Below are 14,781 nucleotides of genomic sequence, written 5' to 3' on the forward strand. Positions count from 1 at the left end.
ATACTGCTGGGCGGGTTGTGCAAAGGGCAAAGCTCTTGGTTGCGGTGGATGAAGAGTCAGATTATTATAGCGGGAGGAACTGATAAAAGTGAAGCTCGGTGCACCAGTGAATTGAGATTCCCGTTCAGATCAGCTCCAGCTCTGATAAGGACCCATACAGTGTCGATAGAAAACCAGCAACGTTCACACTGTATCTTATGCTAGGTACGAGTCTGTAGGCATGCTTGTGATAGAGAAATACGAGGCCTTCCTCTTGGTTTTGTCTCATTAATAAAAGAAACAACGACTGATTGCTTTTTTGTTACTTCATTTGATAAATATGTGTTGCCATAAGAGCCCAACAATATGCCATAGCCAACAATGCAATTTGCCAAGTTCAAGTCACTACCGTCGAAAAGAGCCTCCTAAAGTTCCACATGTTTGACAAACTTATATACATGCGCAAACTCAACATGCATAACATCCGAAAAGTAAAGGGGAAATGGAATGAAAAGAGAGGAATGGGATTATTTTATTTCTCTTCAGAGATTCCACTGTACTTGTTGATAAAGTTCAGCACCTCCCTGTGCCAGACCAAAGAGTTCTCTGGCTTCAGCACCCACTTATCACACATTGTCAGTATCCATACCGTATCACGGGGCGAAGAGAACCTCTTTGACTTACGTGATGCTCGTCTGGGAACATGACGAACTTGCTTGGCACGCCACGAGCCTGAAGGACGTTAAACATGGCCAGCCCCTCGGAAATGGGCAGGCGGTAGTCGAGCTCGTTGTGTATGACCTGCGAAGCGGGCAAATTAGTCTGTGACGGTAGACACGTGGAACCATCTCAAATCCAGCTTACCAGCTGCGGCGTGGCCCAGTTTCCAACGTGCTTGGCGGGATCCCACTTCTCGTAGCCCTCCCTGTTCTCCCAGAGGGTGCCACCAAAGTCATGCTCAGGGAAGAACAGCTCTTCCGTAGACCACTGGTTGAGAGTCGAAAAGACTCCATCGTGGCATACCAATGCCTTGAACTTTCGTCCAAGATCATGGCCCTGGATCCAGTCTGATGATAGTTAGATTCACGCTTCCGGAGACCATCTCTGCTTTGCTTGGGGACGACTCACTAATCATGTAGCCTCCATAAGACGCACCGAGAGCCACAGCCCTGGTTGTGTCTATGTAGCTCACTTCCTTCTCCAGATACTCAAAGCATAGTTCCAAGTCCACATAAGGATCGCCACCCCAGTTGTTCTGGATAGCATCGGTATGGTCTTGACCATAGCCCGTGCTACCAGTCGGGTTGGGGCTCACAACGACGTAGCCCTGCTCGGCAAAAATGGCTGGGTTCCACCGAGTGCTCCAGTCGTCTCCCCAAGCACCTTGAGGACCGCCATGGATGAAGAAAGCCAGAGGATACTTCTTGGAGGAGTCAAAGGTCGAGGGTAAGGTGACTAAAGCATGGATGGGATAACCCTTTGAGCCCTTGTACCAAATCTCCTGGCACTGTGATCTGTTGAGGGAGAAAGTTCGGCCCTGTTTCGAGCTTGAAGAGATGGTAGTGGCCGATTTAGATTCAGGATCAAGGATCGAGTAGTTGGAGCTTTCGACTCGCGACCTCGTTGTAATCAACAGCGATGAGCTGCTACCGAGAACTCTCGCCTCGGCGACAGACCCATCCTCGTGGATTGGGGTAGGAAGAGATTTGGCTTCCAGCGGTGAGGATGGGAGCTTCCACAGGACAACGCGGGCGTGCTTCTCTGCCGCAACATACAATTCCTTGTTGTCGTGGCTCCAGACGATCCAATCGGGCCTACAGTCCCAACCTCCCTTATCATCCTCTGTCTCGTAGAATTCCTGAACGTTGCTCAGATCGGTTACATCCGGAATCAGCAAGAGCCTCGTCTTGTCTGCCTCATATTGCTGGGATTTCATGCGCAAGAAGGCAACCTGCTTGCCATCGTTCGAAAAGACGGGAGAGCTTGAGTATCCGAGCAACCTTCCCGTCTTTACAATCTGGGGGAAGCTGGGCTTGTCCAAGAATGAAGCCAGGGGAACAAAGTAGAGGTCAGTCTTGGTGTTTCTAGCATGGTTCAATTCAGGATCCTTTGCGACAAAGACAATGCCAGTCGAGGATACATCGAAATCGCCGGCACCTCCAAATGGAGGCACAGGAGAGCTGAGAGCAGTGCCGGCAAGCAGGTTGGTAAGGGCCGAGTTTCCAAGAGTCCATTTCCCGTCAACCTTCTCCAGCTGGCCGTACCAAAGCGAGTTTTTGTTTTCGGTGTTCCAGGAGTCCCAGTGTCGCACAAATAGGGACGTGTAGATCTTGGCTGATGTGTGAGACTTGGGTTCCGAAGCCGGGGTGTACATTTGCCCATCGGGGGTTGTCAGAGCGACAGCGCAGAAGGCCACCTTGTCTGCGGACAAAGGCTTAGCCTTTAGACTGGAGATGCTTCCGCTGAAGCGTTGGATTGTGTTTGACCTTTATTGGACACGGGGGTGAGTTTCTCTAGCAGCCGGTACGGTAGATGGGGAAGTTCGTTTCACTTACTCATTTGGATCGAGAACATGTTGCGCCACCAGTGCCGAGGCACCGTTGTCGAGGCTCTTGACATAGGCAATCTCCTTTTCGCCGATCCAGATTGGGTCGCTGGCTGCGGAATCTTCGGAGATCAGGTGCGACGTTCCCTCTTTGATGTTGAGGACGCGGATCTGCGCCGTCTTGGAGTGGGTGTCGAAGGAGTATGTCGAGACCTAAGATTGAGGGCCAGCGTGAGCAGTTGTCCACGACCCGATTCATTCTGATTCAATCTGAATCTCATCCGACTCATCTACACGCATGATGATGCGATACATCCAAGACATTGCGTGTCTCAATTGAAAGCCTCATTATTTTCCTGCGCAGCTCCGACCAACAAACAAACAAACAAACGCAAAGCTTACCGTGTATAAGACGAGCTCGCCTATGGCATTGGGCACGCCAGGCGAGCGCCGTGGCGCCGAGAGGAGCACCTCTGGCGTAAACTTTTCGGCCTGTATTGTCATCATAAAGGGCTGCTCAAGACCAATTGTCGACGCAAGAAAACAAAACAATAAAAACGATGCCAGCGAGGGCTAATCGATGGTTATCTATTTATCACATCATACGAGAACCCCGATGGCTGCAAAACCCCCCATCAGACCCCTCATCTGCAACCCCGCACTCAACGATCAAAAAGACGTGCATATGTGCTTGCTAGATCAGAATCCACTGCTCAGGGACCTTTTTAGCCTGGGGGGCCCTTCGGTGTAATTAATAATGGGAACGCAAAAGGGACTTTTTGTATCACGGCTTGGGATTGTGGAGGTTTGTCGTTGTGATAACTGACACCCGATGAATTGGTTATGCTGAGCTGTAATACGTAAGATGGATACCGAGAGCAGCAGCAAAAATACCAAGAAAATACTCCAATTTGCATCGTACATCTCGCAATTGTAGAGTTGATAAGGGCAATTTCTTCACAGCTAGCAGTTCAAATCGTCCATGCGGCATCCCACCATTGGCGATAGAAGAAGTGGCAACAGTAGCAGATGCAAAAGACAAATATCGAGAGTAGCGGATAGCAGAAAAAAGTAGCAAAATAAGCAGATGCTTGAACTACTGCATCCTACCTAGTCATCTCGGACCGACAAGAGGAAAGAAAGCAAATTCACCGCACAGGCCCGCTGTCTTGTTTGAATGAGCGGATGCTGACTTGTAGAATCCATTGCTGCTACGGTGCCGGCTTGCCGAGTCCCAAATCTAGCTCGAGTTTGTCTGATCCATTGGCGATAATCTCCACTCTCGAGACATCCATTTTATTTCATTCAGTCTGTGACTTTGGCCATGATAACGAGAACGTGACATGAGTGCTCCGGAGATTCTCTCTCAGCGCTCTATTGGAAGAAAAAGATGAGAATTGATTGAGTTCATGGTGTAGATATCACTCCTAAGAAGACATTGGGATTTGACGACCATGTCCAGCCTTGACTACATCTCCGCTCCATCTTTCCATGATCATGTGTTATAAATATCGCTCAATATATCCTCTTGTCCAACGCCGTATTCATTATATCTCAATGTATCCCATCCTTATAAAACGCCGCTCTTGTGTCAAATTGTCACCCTTGGGGGCTATACTATCGCGGGGAAGACACCGGCACCTAAATTCCAAATCCAAATATCATGGCCCCCACCCTTCATTTTCTAGATGCCCCAAAATTCGTTCGCTTCTTGTTCGTCTGCGCATCATTCTCGCTATCTTCCGTGTCTCTCTTCTTGGGCTTGCTCGCCTTGTTTCCGCCCGCCGATGTTGGCGTAGGATTGCCCGATGCGCTGTCCCGGAACGTGGTGGATAGGGGTGTCGGCGCAGGCGTTGAGCCTACTGAGCCAGGGGCTGAAGAGTCCTATACAATTCCATCCAGTTAGCGAAGAACGGGAATGCCAGCCAAGCCCGGCAAGCTGGAGACTCGTATGTTCAAGTCTCCCTTCTCAATGTCATCTTACCCCATTATTCGGTCGGTATGAGATGGATGAGCGCGAAAAGACGCGGTTCTGCTCTGCTGGGCCTGTCTTGCGTCGCTGGGCCGCCGCACCACTCGTGCCCTTCATGTAGTTGTCGAAGCCGGTAATGATGTTACCGCTGGGGGTGCTGTCGAGGTAAGCCGACTCCTTCTGGATGATGCTGTCTTCCATCGCCGCCTATGTGAACGCCATCGTTTAGCCCGCGCCGTCGTACGCAAACGCCGTGAATGCGCAAAAGAAGAGACAAAAACTCACCAGACGGCGCTCCAGCTGCCTACGCCGATCGACCAAGTCTCGCACGCGCGCCTGTGCCTTCTTGTATTCTGCCATGGTGGGCTGCGCCTCGCTGGGTCGGGATGCAATTGTTTGCCTATTGTCAGCCATGCGCCAGCGCTTCTATTACAAGCGGCTGTCGATGCGATAGCGATGCCAACGTCAAACTGGTTGATGAAACCGGCTCTGCGATTGGTACTTTTGACGTTGTCACGAGAAGATGAACTTGCAAAAGGCAACGCCGACTCTGGGATACGCTAAGCTAGAACGTGCAGCATATGCCACTCTGACTTCCAACTAGGCCAAATAGAGTAATAGTCAGTGGCGCCCAACTTGACTGCTCTTCAACACCACAAGTATAAGTCAAACAGGATGTCTCAGAGGTTATATTAGGGAGTAGTTATTGCGTAGATTGCTACTCATTGTAGCGCTTCCTCGAGTGGAAGATATTCAATTTAGGATTATGTTATAATCGTCTAATATTCGATATTGTCTGTGATACTGGAGGCTAGATAGCAAAATTGGGGTGCTGAATACCTGGGCATTCCCCCATATCAAGGTATATTAGATGAATTGCCGCTTGGGATATTTTCTAAAATGATTGAAGAGCTGCCGCCTATTTATACTGGCCAAATTTGAGTGCCAAATGTGCATCGCTTTTCTTTTACCAAAATCTACTTTCGTAGTTCTATCCAGTTTCAATGTCCTTTTTTCCCCTCGGCTCTCTTCCTCTGCCAGGCAGAGCTGCGAGCCGTTTCTTTCATATTCTAGAGACAAGCGCTTGAGTAGCAGTTAGCCCCAATTGTTGATATGAGCGCTAGTATCAGAAGTTCTCATCTGCTTAGTATCATTTGCGAAACCTCTCGAGCACGGATGCCTTCAGAGCGGCGAGCTTTATGCTGGGTCAAGCATCGTTCAGTCAAAGTTAGCGATGAACTAGAGTGGCCACTCCTTTCACCCTTCCGTCAGGAGTTTACCCACCTCTTCGTTGTCAGCCGGTGCCTAGCTAGGACTTCGGAGCACGCGATTCATCTTCCAAAATATCAGCCGACTTGCCACGGTTTGACGGAGACGAGGGCGGAGAGGAGCTATTGCGTCTCTGCCTTTCGGATTCCTTGCCCCTAATTGGGGCTCCACGATCTTTCTGACGACGATCACCACGCCGGTCACGTCCGTTATCATCCTCCAACTCTTTTGTCGTACCACCTTGCCGGCGATCTTGTCGGCGTTTCGCGTGTGAATTCGATCCAGCACTATCGACGGATCGATTGCGGCGGCGATTGGGGCTGCGGCTGCGGGCCACCGAAGAACTCCGCGAAAGGGAGGATGGTGTAGCTGAGTAACGTCTTCTGCGCTCTACGGAGGGACTTCTAGAGGCAGACTGCCGTCTTCGCTTCGGTGGAGGTGAGGTGCGCTCTGAAGATTGTGAGCGTCGGTTTCGAGCATCGCGGCGATCCCTGCCATTGCGTGACTGTCGCCTTGGTCGGTAGGCATCGCCGCGAGGAGACCTAGACCTCTTTCTCGAGTCTCTGTATCGCGCGGGTGGTCCTTTGCGGCGCGGAGGGCTCCTAGAGCCTCGATCGCTACGAGACGCACTGCTACTTGGCGATCGAGATCGCTCTGACGCTGACCCAGATGGTGAGCGGCTTCGTCGCCGCTGCCAGCCACGATCGCGCCCTCGGCCACCCCGAGCTCGGGGGACATAGCTGTCTCGCCGGTATGGATCTCCAGAAGCGCGGTGCCGAGGCTCGGGAGAGCGCGATCTATTCGCACTCCAGCCATGGCCTCCTCTTCCACGGCCTTCAGGAGCCCTATCCCCACGGCGGCCCGATCGATCACCTCTATCATTTGCTCGGTCTCGACGATCTCGATCTTTCAACGCTGCAACCTCTCGATCACGGCGGTCCGAGTCGTCGCGACGTTTTCTGGCATTTTCGGCAGCTCTATCGGCTTCAATCTGTGTTGATTGTTAGATCCAGAAAAGTAGGATTGGACGTCCTCACGACGGGACACCGACCTTTTCCTGCATAAGCTCAAGCTTTTTTGCTTCTAATAGCTCTTTGGGGACTCCCTGAGGGTTACTTTGAGCACTCAACAGCAATTTCCAAAGCTCTTTGCAGAATGGCCCGGTGTCTTTGTCTAGAAACCCAGTAAGCTGTATTTGAAGCGATTTGATGTCGGGCTGGTGACCAAACAGTTAGCATGGAAAGCCGCTACCAAGTCGAAGCGAGGAGGATCCAACATACATGTCTAGGTCCGTCAATGAGATTGAAGCACAGCTCAATGACGACGTCGTCTTCGCTACCCAGGATTTCCGAAATCTTGTTGGCAATCCATCTGTGAGATTGGGCGTCAGGACTGCAAAGGCGGGATCCGCGATAAGACATATTGGGGCCCAGTGACAAACTTTTTAATGACCTGAAGATTGACCTTTTGCATGTCAACCTTTTGATTGAACTCGGTAGGGAATTTGGTCGACTTCATAAGCCGAGCATCTCCTGCGGAAGCCATCGTGGCCTGCGTCGCGACAACAAAAAAAAATGCTATGGCACGCGTCTGGGAAGTTGGCAGGATAAAGAAAGATTAGCAAGGTGACGTCTGTGCTGCTGTTAGTTGGGAAAAGAGCCGGAGGTTAGTGCTTCGTATAAGGAAACACGCACGGGCCAGGTAGAGAGTGGATGGTGTAAGGCTGGCTGGTCGAGCTAAAGAGAAAGTTAGTACTTGGTGGAACTCGCTGACTGCAATCATTTAAAGCGATGTTCGCGTACCTAGCAAGTACCTTTTCGTCCAATTGCTAAAAATTGAAGGCTTCAGTGAGTGCGTAGGCCTCTGATGTTCCTGGACCCCGCAAAAAACGCCCCGGAATGTTTGCCGTTGGTGATGACAAGCTCTAAAACAGCTGTGCTGAGTTCGCAAACCATCTGCCTCTAAACTGTCAAGATCAACCCTTCGATACCATCTCTCTTTTTCAGTTCAAGGTCCAACTCTTTCACCACTCTGGTTGGGACATAGGTATTACCGCTTAGGATGGATACTCTTCACGCACCGACTGTGCCCTCTGGGCCGACATCAAATCTCAGCCAGAGAAACGGCGACGCAGGGAAGCAGAGCTTCGCAGAACTCCAGCGCAAGAAGGACGATATGGAGGCAGAACTCAAAGCTTTGGGAAGTGTCCTTGATTCGGTATGAGTCTGCCCTTGATTCTTGATACAAATCATAGTCGACAATGATTAATAATAATGATAGCACGGCGTCGATATGCAAACGCCGCTGTTGACTAGAGATGGCTTTCCACGTGCCGATCTCGACGTTGCTCAGAGTATATGAGACGAAAAAAGCTTGTTCATGAATGTAGTCTAACATGTATGCCACAGTCCGCACAACAAGAGCGCGCATCATCCGCCTACGTAATGATTACAAGGATCTCATGACGGCGATAGAAAAGTATCTGCACGAACATTTTGCAAACATCCAAGATGGTGATGAAGCTCCTAGTACAGCTGGAGATGAGCTTCGAATTTTACCGGATTCTCATCCCGAACAGTTGGATGAGCCGTTTGCAAAGGTCAACACCGTTGCGGCCAACAGTCCAGCTCAGCAGGCTGGCTTACAAGCTGGTGATGAGATTCGTAACTTTGGCTACGTGAACCGATCAAATCACGATGGTCTCAAAAAGGTGGCAGAGTGTGTTCAGGGTAATGAAGGAGTATGTCCAAAATCGTCTGGTACCTCTTTGGTCGACGCTAACAATCATCAACAGAGAAACATCTTTATCAAAGTATCTCGACCTGATGGAGTTGCTCGCCGACAGGAGCTGAGATTGACTTTGACTCCAAGGAAAGACTGGGGTGGAAGGGGAATGCTAGGCTGTCACATTTTGCCTCTGTAGCCTGTCATCGGGATGCAATATCCTCACGAATTGGCCGAACCAGCAGCTCTAGCTTGGTGGAAGTTTGGTCACGCCCGTGTCAGTGGCGCCATACCAAGACCAAACAGTCATTGTCGAATTATTGCCGTATTGCCATCCAGCACGCGCTTAGGCACCTGTTGGCGTCACCATTGACAGGAGATTGGCCACGTTATAACGATCTGTTGAGAGAAGAATTGGACGGGCTGGATTAGGCACCAGAAAGATGCTGACAAAGCCGGGGCGACAACAGGGGGTAAAAGTTGCGTCATGATGCTGTGCAGAACTGCAGAAAGCCAAGATATCAAGATTGGTCATGTGAAAATCGCTCGATGGGATGGATTGTTGAGAAGAATGGCGCTTCGTATTGCCGACTTGTGGCACTGCTAACTAGCCCGAGTGCTACCGCTGTATGCGAAGGCAGCAAGTATTGAAAACACAGAGTATAAGGCAGAATGGAGATTTCAGTAGTAGCAATACACACTATGCCGGAATTAAGCACTTGAAAAGCACCAGGTAGTTTAACCTGGCTCTCAAAGTATCAGTTACAATAAATAACAAGCATTAAAGTGAATCAAGATGGAGCAAACAACTCCCTTGCTCGCATCAAACAATCGGCGCTGCAGCAGCAGCTCGTTCACCGCACATTCGTTGGGCCCTGAGACATCAATTTACTCCTGGGCGCTTGCAGCTGCTCTGCATTGGTCGTACATACAGCCTCCAGCCTCCAGCCTCCAGCCTCCAATGCCTGGTCGGTACCGCCTGGGCAGCATCGCGGCTTGCGCTACGAAGGACGGAGAACAGACCAGAAGAGAGATGGAGCCCAGCTGGGTCTGCAGGCCCCAAACAGGCAGGCGGTAGGCACCGGAGCTGCCCTGCAACAAGCTTTTCCTGCCGGCGCTTCTCGCCGCTTGGCTGGCGCGGTACATGGCAGGACCTCTGTCGCACGGCAGAAAGAGGCTGCTTCCAAGGTCCTCGCAGGTAGCGGGCGAGGGCGGTGATGTCACGTGCGGGCAGCCCACCCCTGGCGACTGAATTTTTCGCTTGATGATGAGAGGCAAGGTCTTGCTCCCTTGTCTCCAGTTCCCCGCCGCCTTCAAAAGAACTCAGGTCAAAGACCATCCGGTGCAACTTTTCGACGTCCACACCACCCTCGCGTCGTCCCAAAAACCCACAAGGTATGTGCCCGGCCTATTGGTTTTGCCTTGATTTTTCCCTCGATCGCGCCCGTCTGGATGAGCTGCCGGCCGTTTTAGATTCGCATGCGCATCAACAAACCGTTACTCGCGTTGAGGATTCGAAATAAGACAGACTAACGCCATCTCGCAGGACCCCGCCTGTTTACATCACCTCACGCAATCACTCGAGCCGTCAATATGGCTGAGCAACAGACTCCTACCTTCAAGCTTGTGCTTGTCGGCGATGGTGGTACCGGCAAGGTGTGTTATTTCTTGGTTCATGGATACCAATCGGCGCTGCCTGCAAACGAGATCGAACACGATACTCCTGCCTGTCGTGGCGAACGATGTTTTTTGTTTCTTTTCCCTGATGGCGATCTACGCCTTGGCGTCCATCATTCGCTAACAAACCTTTGACGCCAATAGACCACCTTTGTCAAGCGTCACTTGACTGGTGAATTTGAGAAGAAGTACATGGCCACCCTCGGTGTCGAGGTTCACCCCCTTGGCTTCACCACCGTGAGTCTCAGCACACCGCCGCCGTCGATAGCGCGCCATATATACTGATATGCAGCCAGAACTACGGCCAGATCCAGTTCGATGTGTGGGATACCGCCGGCCAGGAGAAGTTCGGTGGTCTCCGTGATGGTTACTACATCAACGGCCAGTGCGGTATCATCATGTTCGATGTGACATCCCGCATCACATACAAGAACGTCCCCAACTGGCATCGTACGTTACCCCCTTGGATATCCATCTTGAACATGAACAGTAATGGATAGTGGTGCTGACACGTGGGTTGCAGGTGATCTTGTCCGCGTTTGCGAGAACGTCCCCATCGTTCTGTGTGGTAACAAGGTTGATGTGAAGGAGCGAAAGGTCAAGGCCAAGACCATCACCTTCCACCGAAAGAAGAACCTCCAGTACTACGACATCTCCGCCAAGTCCAACTACAACTTCGAGAAGCCCTTCCTGTGGCTGGCCCGCAAGCTGGTTGGCAACCCCGCCCTGGTTAGTACTCCCGTTGACATGAAGTTTCAATATATCGTGACAATGCGCTGACTCGCTGTCAATATAGGAGTTCGTTGCTTCCCCCGCCCTGGCTCCTCCCACCGCCCAGGTCGACGAGGCTCTCTTGGAGCAGTACAACAAGGAGATGATCGTGGCCGCCGCCTTGCCTCTTCCTGGTGAGCTGTCTGACGACGATCTGTAAACGATTCGTACGACGGCAAAAAGTGTTTTATTGATGATGCTGGGACATCCCGGATTACTTGAGGATTAAGCCATCGGCAGCTGGAATGATCGTTTATGATAAAGGAAGGGGATTTCCGGGTTTACATGAGCTCGACTGGAGAGGGCAAGGCTATAATACCCTTGGTACCTCGTTGGGGGTAGATTATTGGGGCGTCGCCGCAGGGAGTGCGGCAAAAACCAACCTAGCTAGACTTTTTTCATATTAAAGACACCTATTTCGTACCACGATGCCCAATGTTATGTTATGGTTTTACCTTGCCTGGCTCCTCGAGATGGTGACAGTGAGTTGTGAAGTAAACATATCACTATCTGCGGAGTAGCAACTAATACTAGGTACTATAGATATAAGTAAACTGTCAGTTGCTACTGTCTGAGACATAAACCATTTCTCTACTGTTGTCTATCTACTACTACGTATGCTAATCCGCAGAACAATGGCAACATCATTAGGTAGCAGAGCATGTGAATCGGCAAATGCTGGCTGACGGCGTTGTTTGTCTGGTTCTCGTCGAGCAAGATTGAGCAAGGCAAGGAATGCATGGGTAGATACAAATGGTAGTGGTAGTAGGCAGTACAGGCTACTAGGTAGGAGCTGCGAGCATCCATCACCTGCGCAGAGATATCAGATCTGCAAGAAACAGCTGTTTCGGCCGGTCGGTGCTTTGTTGTATGAGTAATTGCCTTGCCTACTACCTATAGGTACTGCAGCACTGCATGTACGATAACGGGCCTACCTGGTCTCGCAAGACTGGTATGTACATGTACATGTAGTCAGCACCGCATATGATGGGAGCTGTCTAGTACTTTTGAACATGATGCATTGTTGGTATAAGCAGGAATATTCCATACGTGTATAGTACGGAGAAATATCTCCATGCACGGATAATTATGAGGAATGGCTATTCAGCGGCTGAGACTTTGAGTATTGGAAATGGATGCAAGGGAAAGTCATCTATTTACTGCTGTAGACATTTAGCTGAGTGGTAGATTTGCAGTTCTTTAGATATCTGCTACTATCCCTAATCTCTGTTATGATACTGATGTTGTTCTGATATGTGCCATTATAGCTATATTCCTCTATTGTCTGCTATTATAGCTACATCTTTCTAGTGTTTCTTATTACTATGACTACATTCTTCTAGTACTTACTACTAGTAGTATATCCTTTTTGAACTACTATATGCTACGCAGTACATGTAGCCAAAATACTTGTTCTATGAATGGAGATTGTTCATCTGCATCTCGCTGCCGATGCCTTGCACACCACACACAGCTAACTTTTGAACCTTGACATGTAACATTTCAATAGCTGGAGCACTGACTAGCCACTCCCCTGTTCTTGACAGCACCACACAGCGAGACATCTAGACTTGTGGAATGCATGTTCGGACAACGCATTCATGTGCGAGGAGCTCCGTAGTACTCCATACTGACTAACGAGAGTCGGTCCAAGCAAAGATCCAATACGGGCCCCCTGTCTACGAGTAGTACTACCAAGAAGTACCACGGCCTTGCCTAATTTTGGGTACGCTGCAAGTAGAACCCAAAGGCAGCACGAGTAAGTAACATGCCTCTTGCTAATGTAAGCAAGCAGATTACATGATTCAAGTGCTTTATGTAGGTAGGTGGGAGGTACGCCATTGCGATTTAGTCTCTGCATTGCAGAATTAGGACAGACCTAGGCTAAAACAGACTGAGATGAAGAAGAAAAAAAGCAGTCAGAGAGGCGAAGATGAGAGGAACGGGTTGGGCACACGAGAAACGGGGGGGTGGTGTCTTTGACAGGGTAGCATTTGTGGTCTCTCCCTGCTTGGGGTCAACTGCGGTGAGAGAGAGCCAAATGCTGTGGCTGGGGGGGACGTGCGGGTTGCAGGACGCATGTACATGTAGGAAGCAGGCGGCCGGGCCTGGACACGTACGACGTGGATGGACTTGTGCGGTATGAGTAGGTATGCCATGTACGAGTAAGGCAATGTAGAGATGGAAACGGAGCTGGGCATGTAAGTTGAGTTTGCAATGCATATGGGGAGAGCCCATTGGGTGTTTGATGCATCACTGGCTACGGAGAAGCTACGGATGAGATTGGATCGGTGAACTGGGGAAGAATTGGGTTGTTGTTTGGAAGAGAAGAGATGAGATGGGAGATGCAATATGACGTGATGTGATGTGTTGTGATCTGGAGAGAGACGGAGAGTGGGAGATGTGAGGGGAGAGTGTGTGTGTGTGAGTGAAAGTCGAAGACGAAACGAGGCAGAAGCAAAGGCAAAAGGCAAGAGGCAAGCAAGAGAGGCCAGATGGGGAGGGTGGTGTCAGGTGAGGCCCCCAGAAACAAGAGTCAAAAAGGCGGAAGGCATTCAATTAATCGTACATAGATTAGGCTGGGCGAATCTGCCGAGGCCAGCGCATAGCATTGGGCACGGCTGCTTTGCCGTTGAAGAGGCCGGAGGAGCGGACGGCCGTGATAGGCCAATGCCGTTTCGCACGTACGGAGCAGCAATGCAAATGCAGCATGATATGTATCCTGGGCAAAAGGGGACCGGGGGGGGGCCCAAGGCGGTCAAGCATTTTGCGAGTTGAAAGGGCCACACGAAGAGAGGGCTTTGGGTAGAAAGGATGGCGGCCTTGCCAGTTAAGGTTGGCCATCCGTAGCAACTCCATAACATGGTATCCGTACAACGCACAACGTGGCGGCTCCAAAACAGGGGGGGCTGGGCGCTAAGACGATCCACCGGGCGAGAGTCCTTTGTGGTGTTCGTAAAGCGGATGCAGCAGTGGCATGGCATGGATGGATGGGATGAGGGAGACACGTTGGAGTGCTTGCATGGCGGTGTCCCAGTTTAAGCGTGGGTGGATGGTGTGAGGTGACCTGATGAAGAAGTTTAGCTGCTTGTGCTTGTGCTGTGCTGTGCTGTGCTGTGCCCGTCCCTGTGCTGTCGATGCCATGCCGCTCTGTTTGCTGCTGTCGGATCATGGCGGAAGTCGATGGTACCCTTGCAAGACTGATTGATTAATTGATGTGATGTGATGTGCTTGTCGGGTAGGTTGGTTTGTTTTGTTTTCCCCCGACTTTTCCTTGTTTATCGACGACGAACCCAATGCGGCCAAAAGTAAACAAACCTAACAAAGCTCTGCTGCTAGTATGTAACAAAAAGCCGCTAGCTGATCCGACTCAATTAGTACTATAGTACGAGTTACATGTACAGGTAGGTAGCTTCAGGTGGTGGCAGCACTACAGTGAAAACAGCAAGACGCTGTGGGCGGGGACCATGCAAGCACTCAGCAGGCAGGGTATCGTGTACGCCTCTCATGCGTTCGTTGGCCAAGCTATCCTGGTCCTTTTTTCCCTTGATGCATGGCTCTCGGCTCTTTTGTTTTACAGGAAATGCTACAGGTCAAGTACTGGTATTTTGCCATGTTCTTTTCCATGGAGCAGTACTTGCACTAGGTAGGTATAGTACCTCTTGCTGAAAGAGAAAGAGAGAGGTAGAGAAGAAGAAGAAGAAATGAAAAAGGAGTAGCTATATTTCTCCTAGTAGTATTTGCCTGATGGCTACATTTCTCTGATATGTGCTATCAAAGCAGCTACTTAGTACTCATTTACATATGTTTAATATTTCCTTCTACGACTTCATTCGTCCAGTAA

At 50.3% G+C, this 14,781-nt stretch overlaps 5 protein-coding genes across 5 annotated transcripts; 2 read left to right on the plus strand and 3 right to left on the minus strand.

Moving 5' to 3' along the window:
* Window positions 1-511: 511 nt before the first annotated feature.
* Triagg1_456 (uncharacterized protein) lies at window positions 512-3,031 on the minus strand (the record flags this gene model as incomplete). The annotated part of the gene is made up of 6 exons (XM_062899564.1): window positions 512-601; window positions 664-780; window positions 844-1,046; window positions 1,108-2,441; window positions 2,535-2,737; window positions 2,927-3,031. The coding sequence occupies 6 exons, from the start codon at window positions 3,029-3,031 to the stop codon at window positions 512-514; spliced, it is 2,052 nt and encodes a 683-aa protein (XP_062760806.1).
* A 1,170-nt stretch (window positions 3,032-4,201) lies between these two features.
* Triagg1_458 (uncharacterized protein) lies at window positions 4,202-4,856 on the minus strand (the record flags this gene model as incomplete). Its single annotated transcript, XM_062899576.1, has 3 exons — window positions 4,202-4,408; window positions 4,509-4,703; window positions 4,782-4,856. The coding sequence occupies 3 exons, from the start codon at window positions 4,854-4,856 to the stop codon at window positions 4,202-4,204; spliced, it is 477 nt and encodes a 158-aa protein (XP_062760808.1).
* A 1,299-nt stretch (window positions 4,857-6,155) lies between these two features.
* On the minus strand, window positions 6,156-7,310 carry Triagg1_459 (uncharacterized protein; the record flags this gene model as incomplete). The annotated part of the gene is made up of 5 exons (XM_062899587.1): window positions 6,156-6,610; window positions 6,663-6,756; window positions 6,817-6,981; window positions 7,046-7,136; window positions 7,207-7,310. 5 exons carry the CDS (start codon window positions 7,308-7,310, stop codon window positions 6,156-6,158), a joined length of 909 nt encoding a protein of 302 aa, XP_062760809.1.
* A 516-nt stretch (window positions 7,311-7,826) lies between these two features.
* On the plus strand, window positions 7,827-8,617 carry Triagg1_460 (uncharacterized protein; the record flags this gene model as incomplete). The annotated part of the gene is made up of 4 exons (XM_062899598.1): window positions 7,827-7,982; window positions 8,046-8,118; window positions 8,174-8,483; window positions 8,560-8,617. The coding sequence occupies 4 exons, from the start codon at window positions 7,827-7,829 to the stop codon at window positions 8,615-8,617; spliced, it is 597 nt and encodes a 198-aa protein (XP_062760810.1).
* A 1,465-nt stretch (window positions 8,618-10,082) lies between these two features.
* Window positions 10,083-11,097, plus strand: Triagg1_461 (uncharacterized protein; the record flags this gene model as incomplete). Its single annotated transcript, XM_062899609.1, has 5 exons — window positions 10,083-10,145; window positions 10,311-10,403; window positions 10,463-10,616; window positions 10,690-10,895; window positions 10,963-11,097. 5 exons carry the CDS (start codon window positions 10,083-10,085, stop codon window positions 11,095-11,097), a joined length of 651 nt encoding a protein of 216 aa, XP_062760811.1.
* Between the last annotated feature and the right edge of the window lie 3,684 nt (window positions 11,098-14,781).

Source organism: Trichoderma aggressivum (genome assembly GCF_033847375.1).
Source record: "Trichoderma aggressivum f. europaeum strain CBS 100526 chromosome Unknown scaffold_001, whole genome shotgun sequence".
NCBI classification, from domain to species: domain Eukaryota; kingdom Fungi; phylum Ascomycota; class Sordariomycetes; order Hypocreales; family Hypocreaceae; genus Trichoderma; species Trichoderma aggressivum.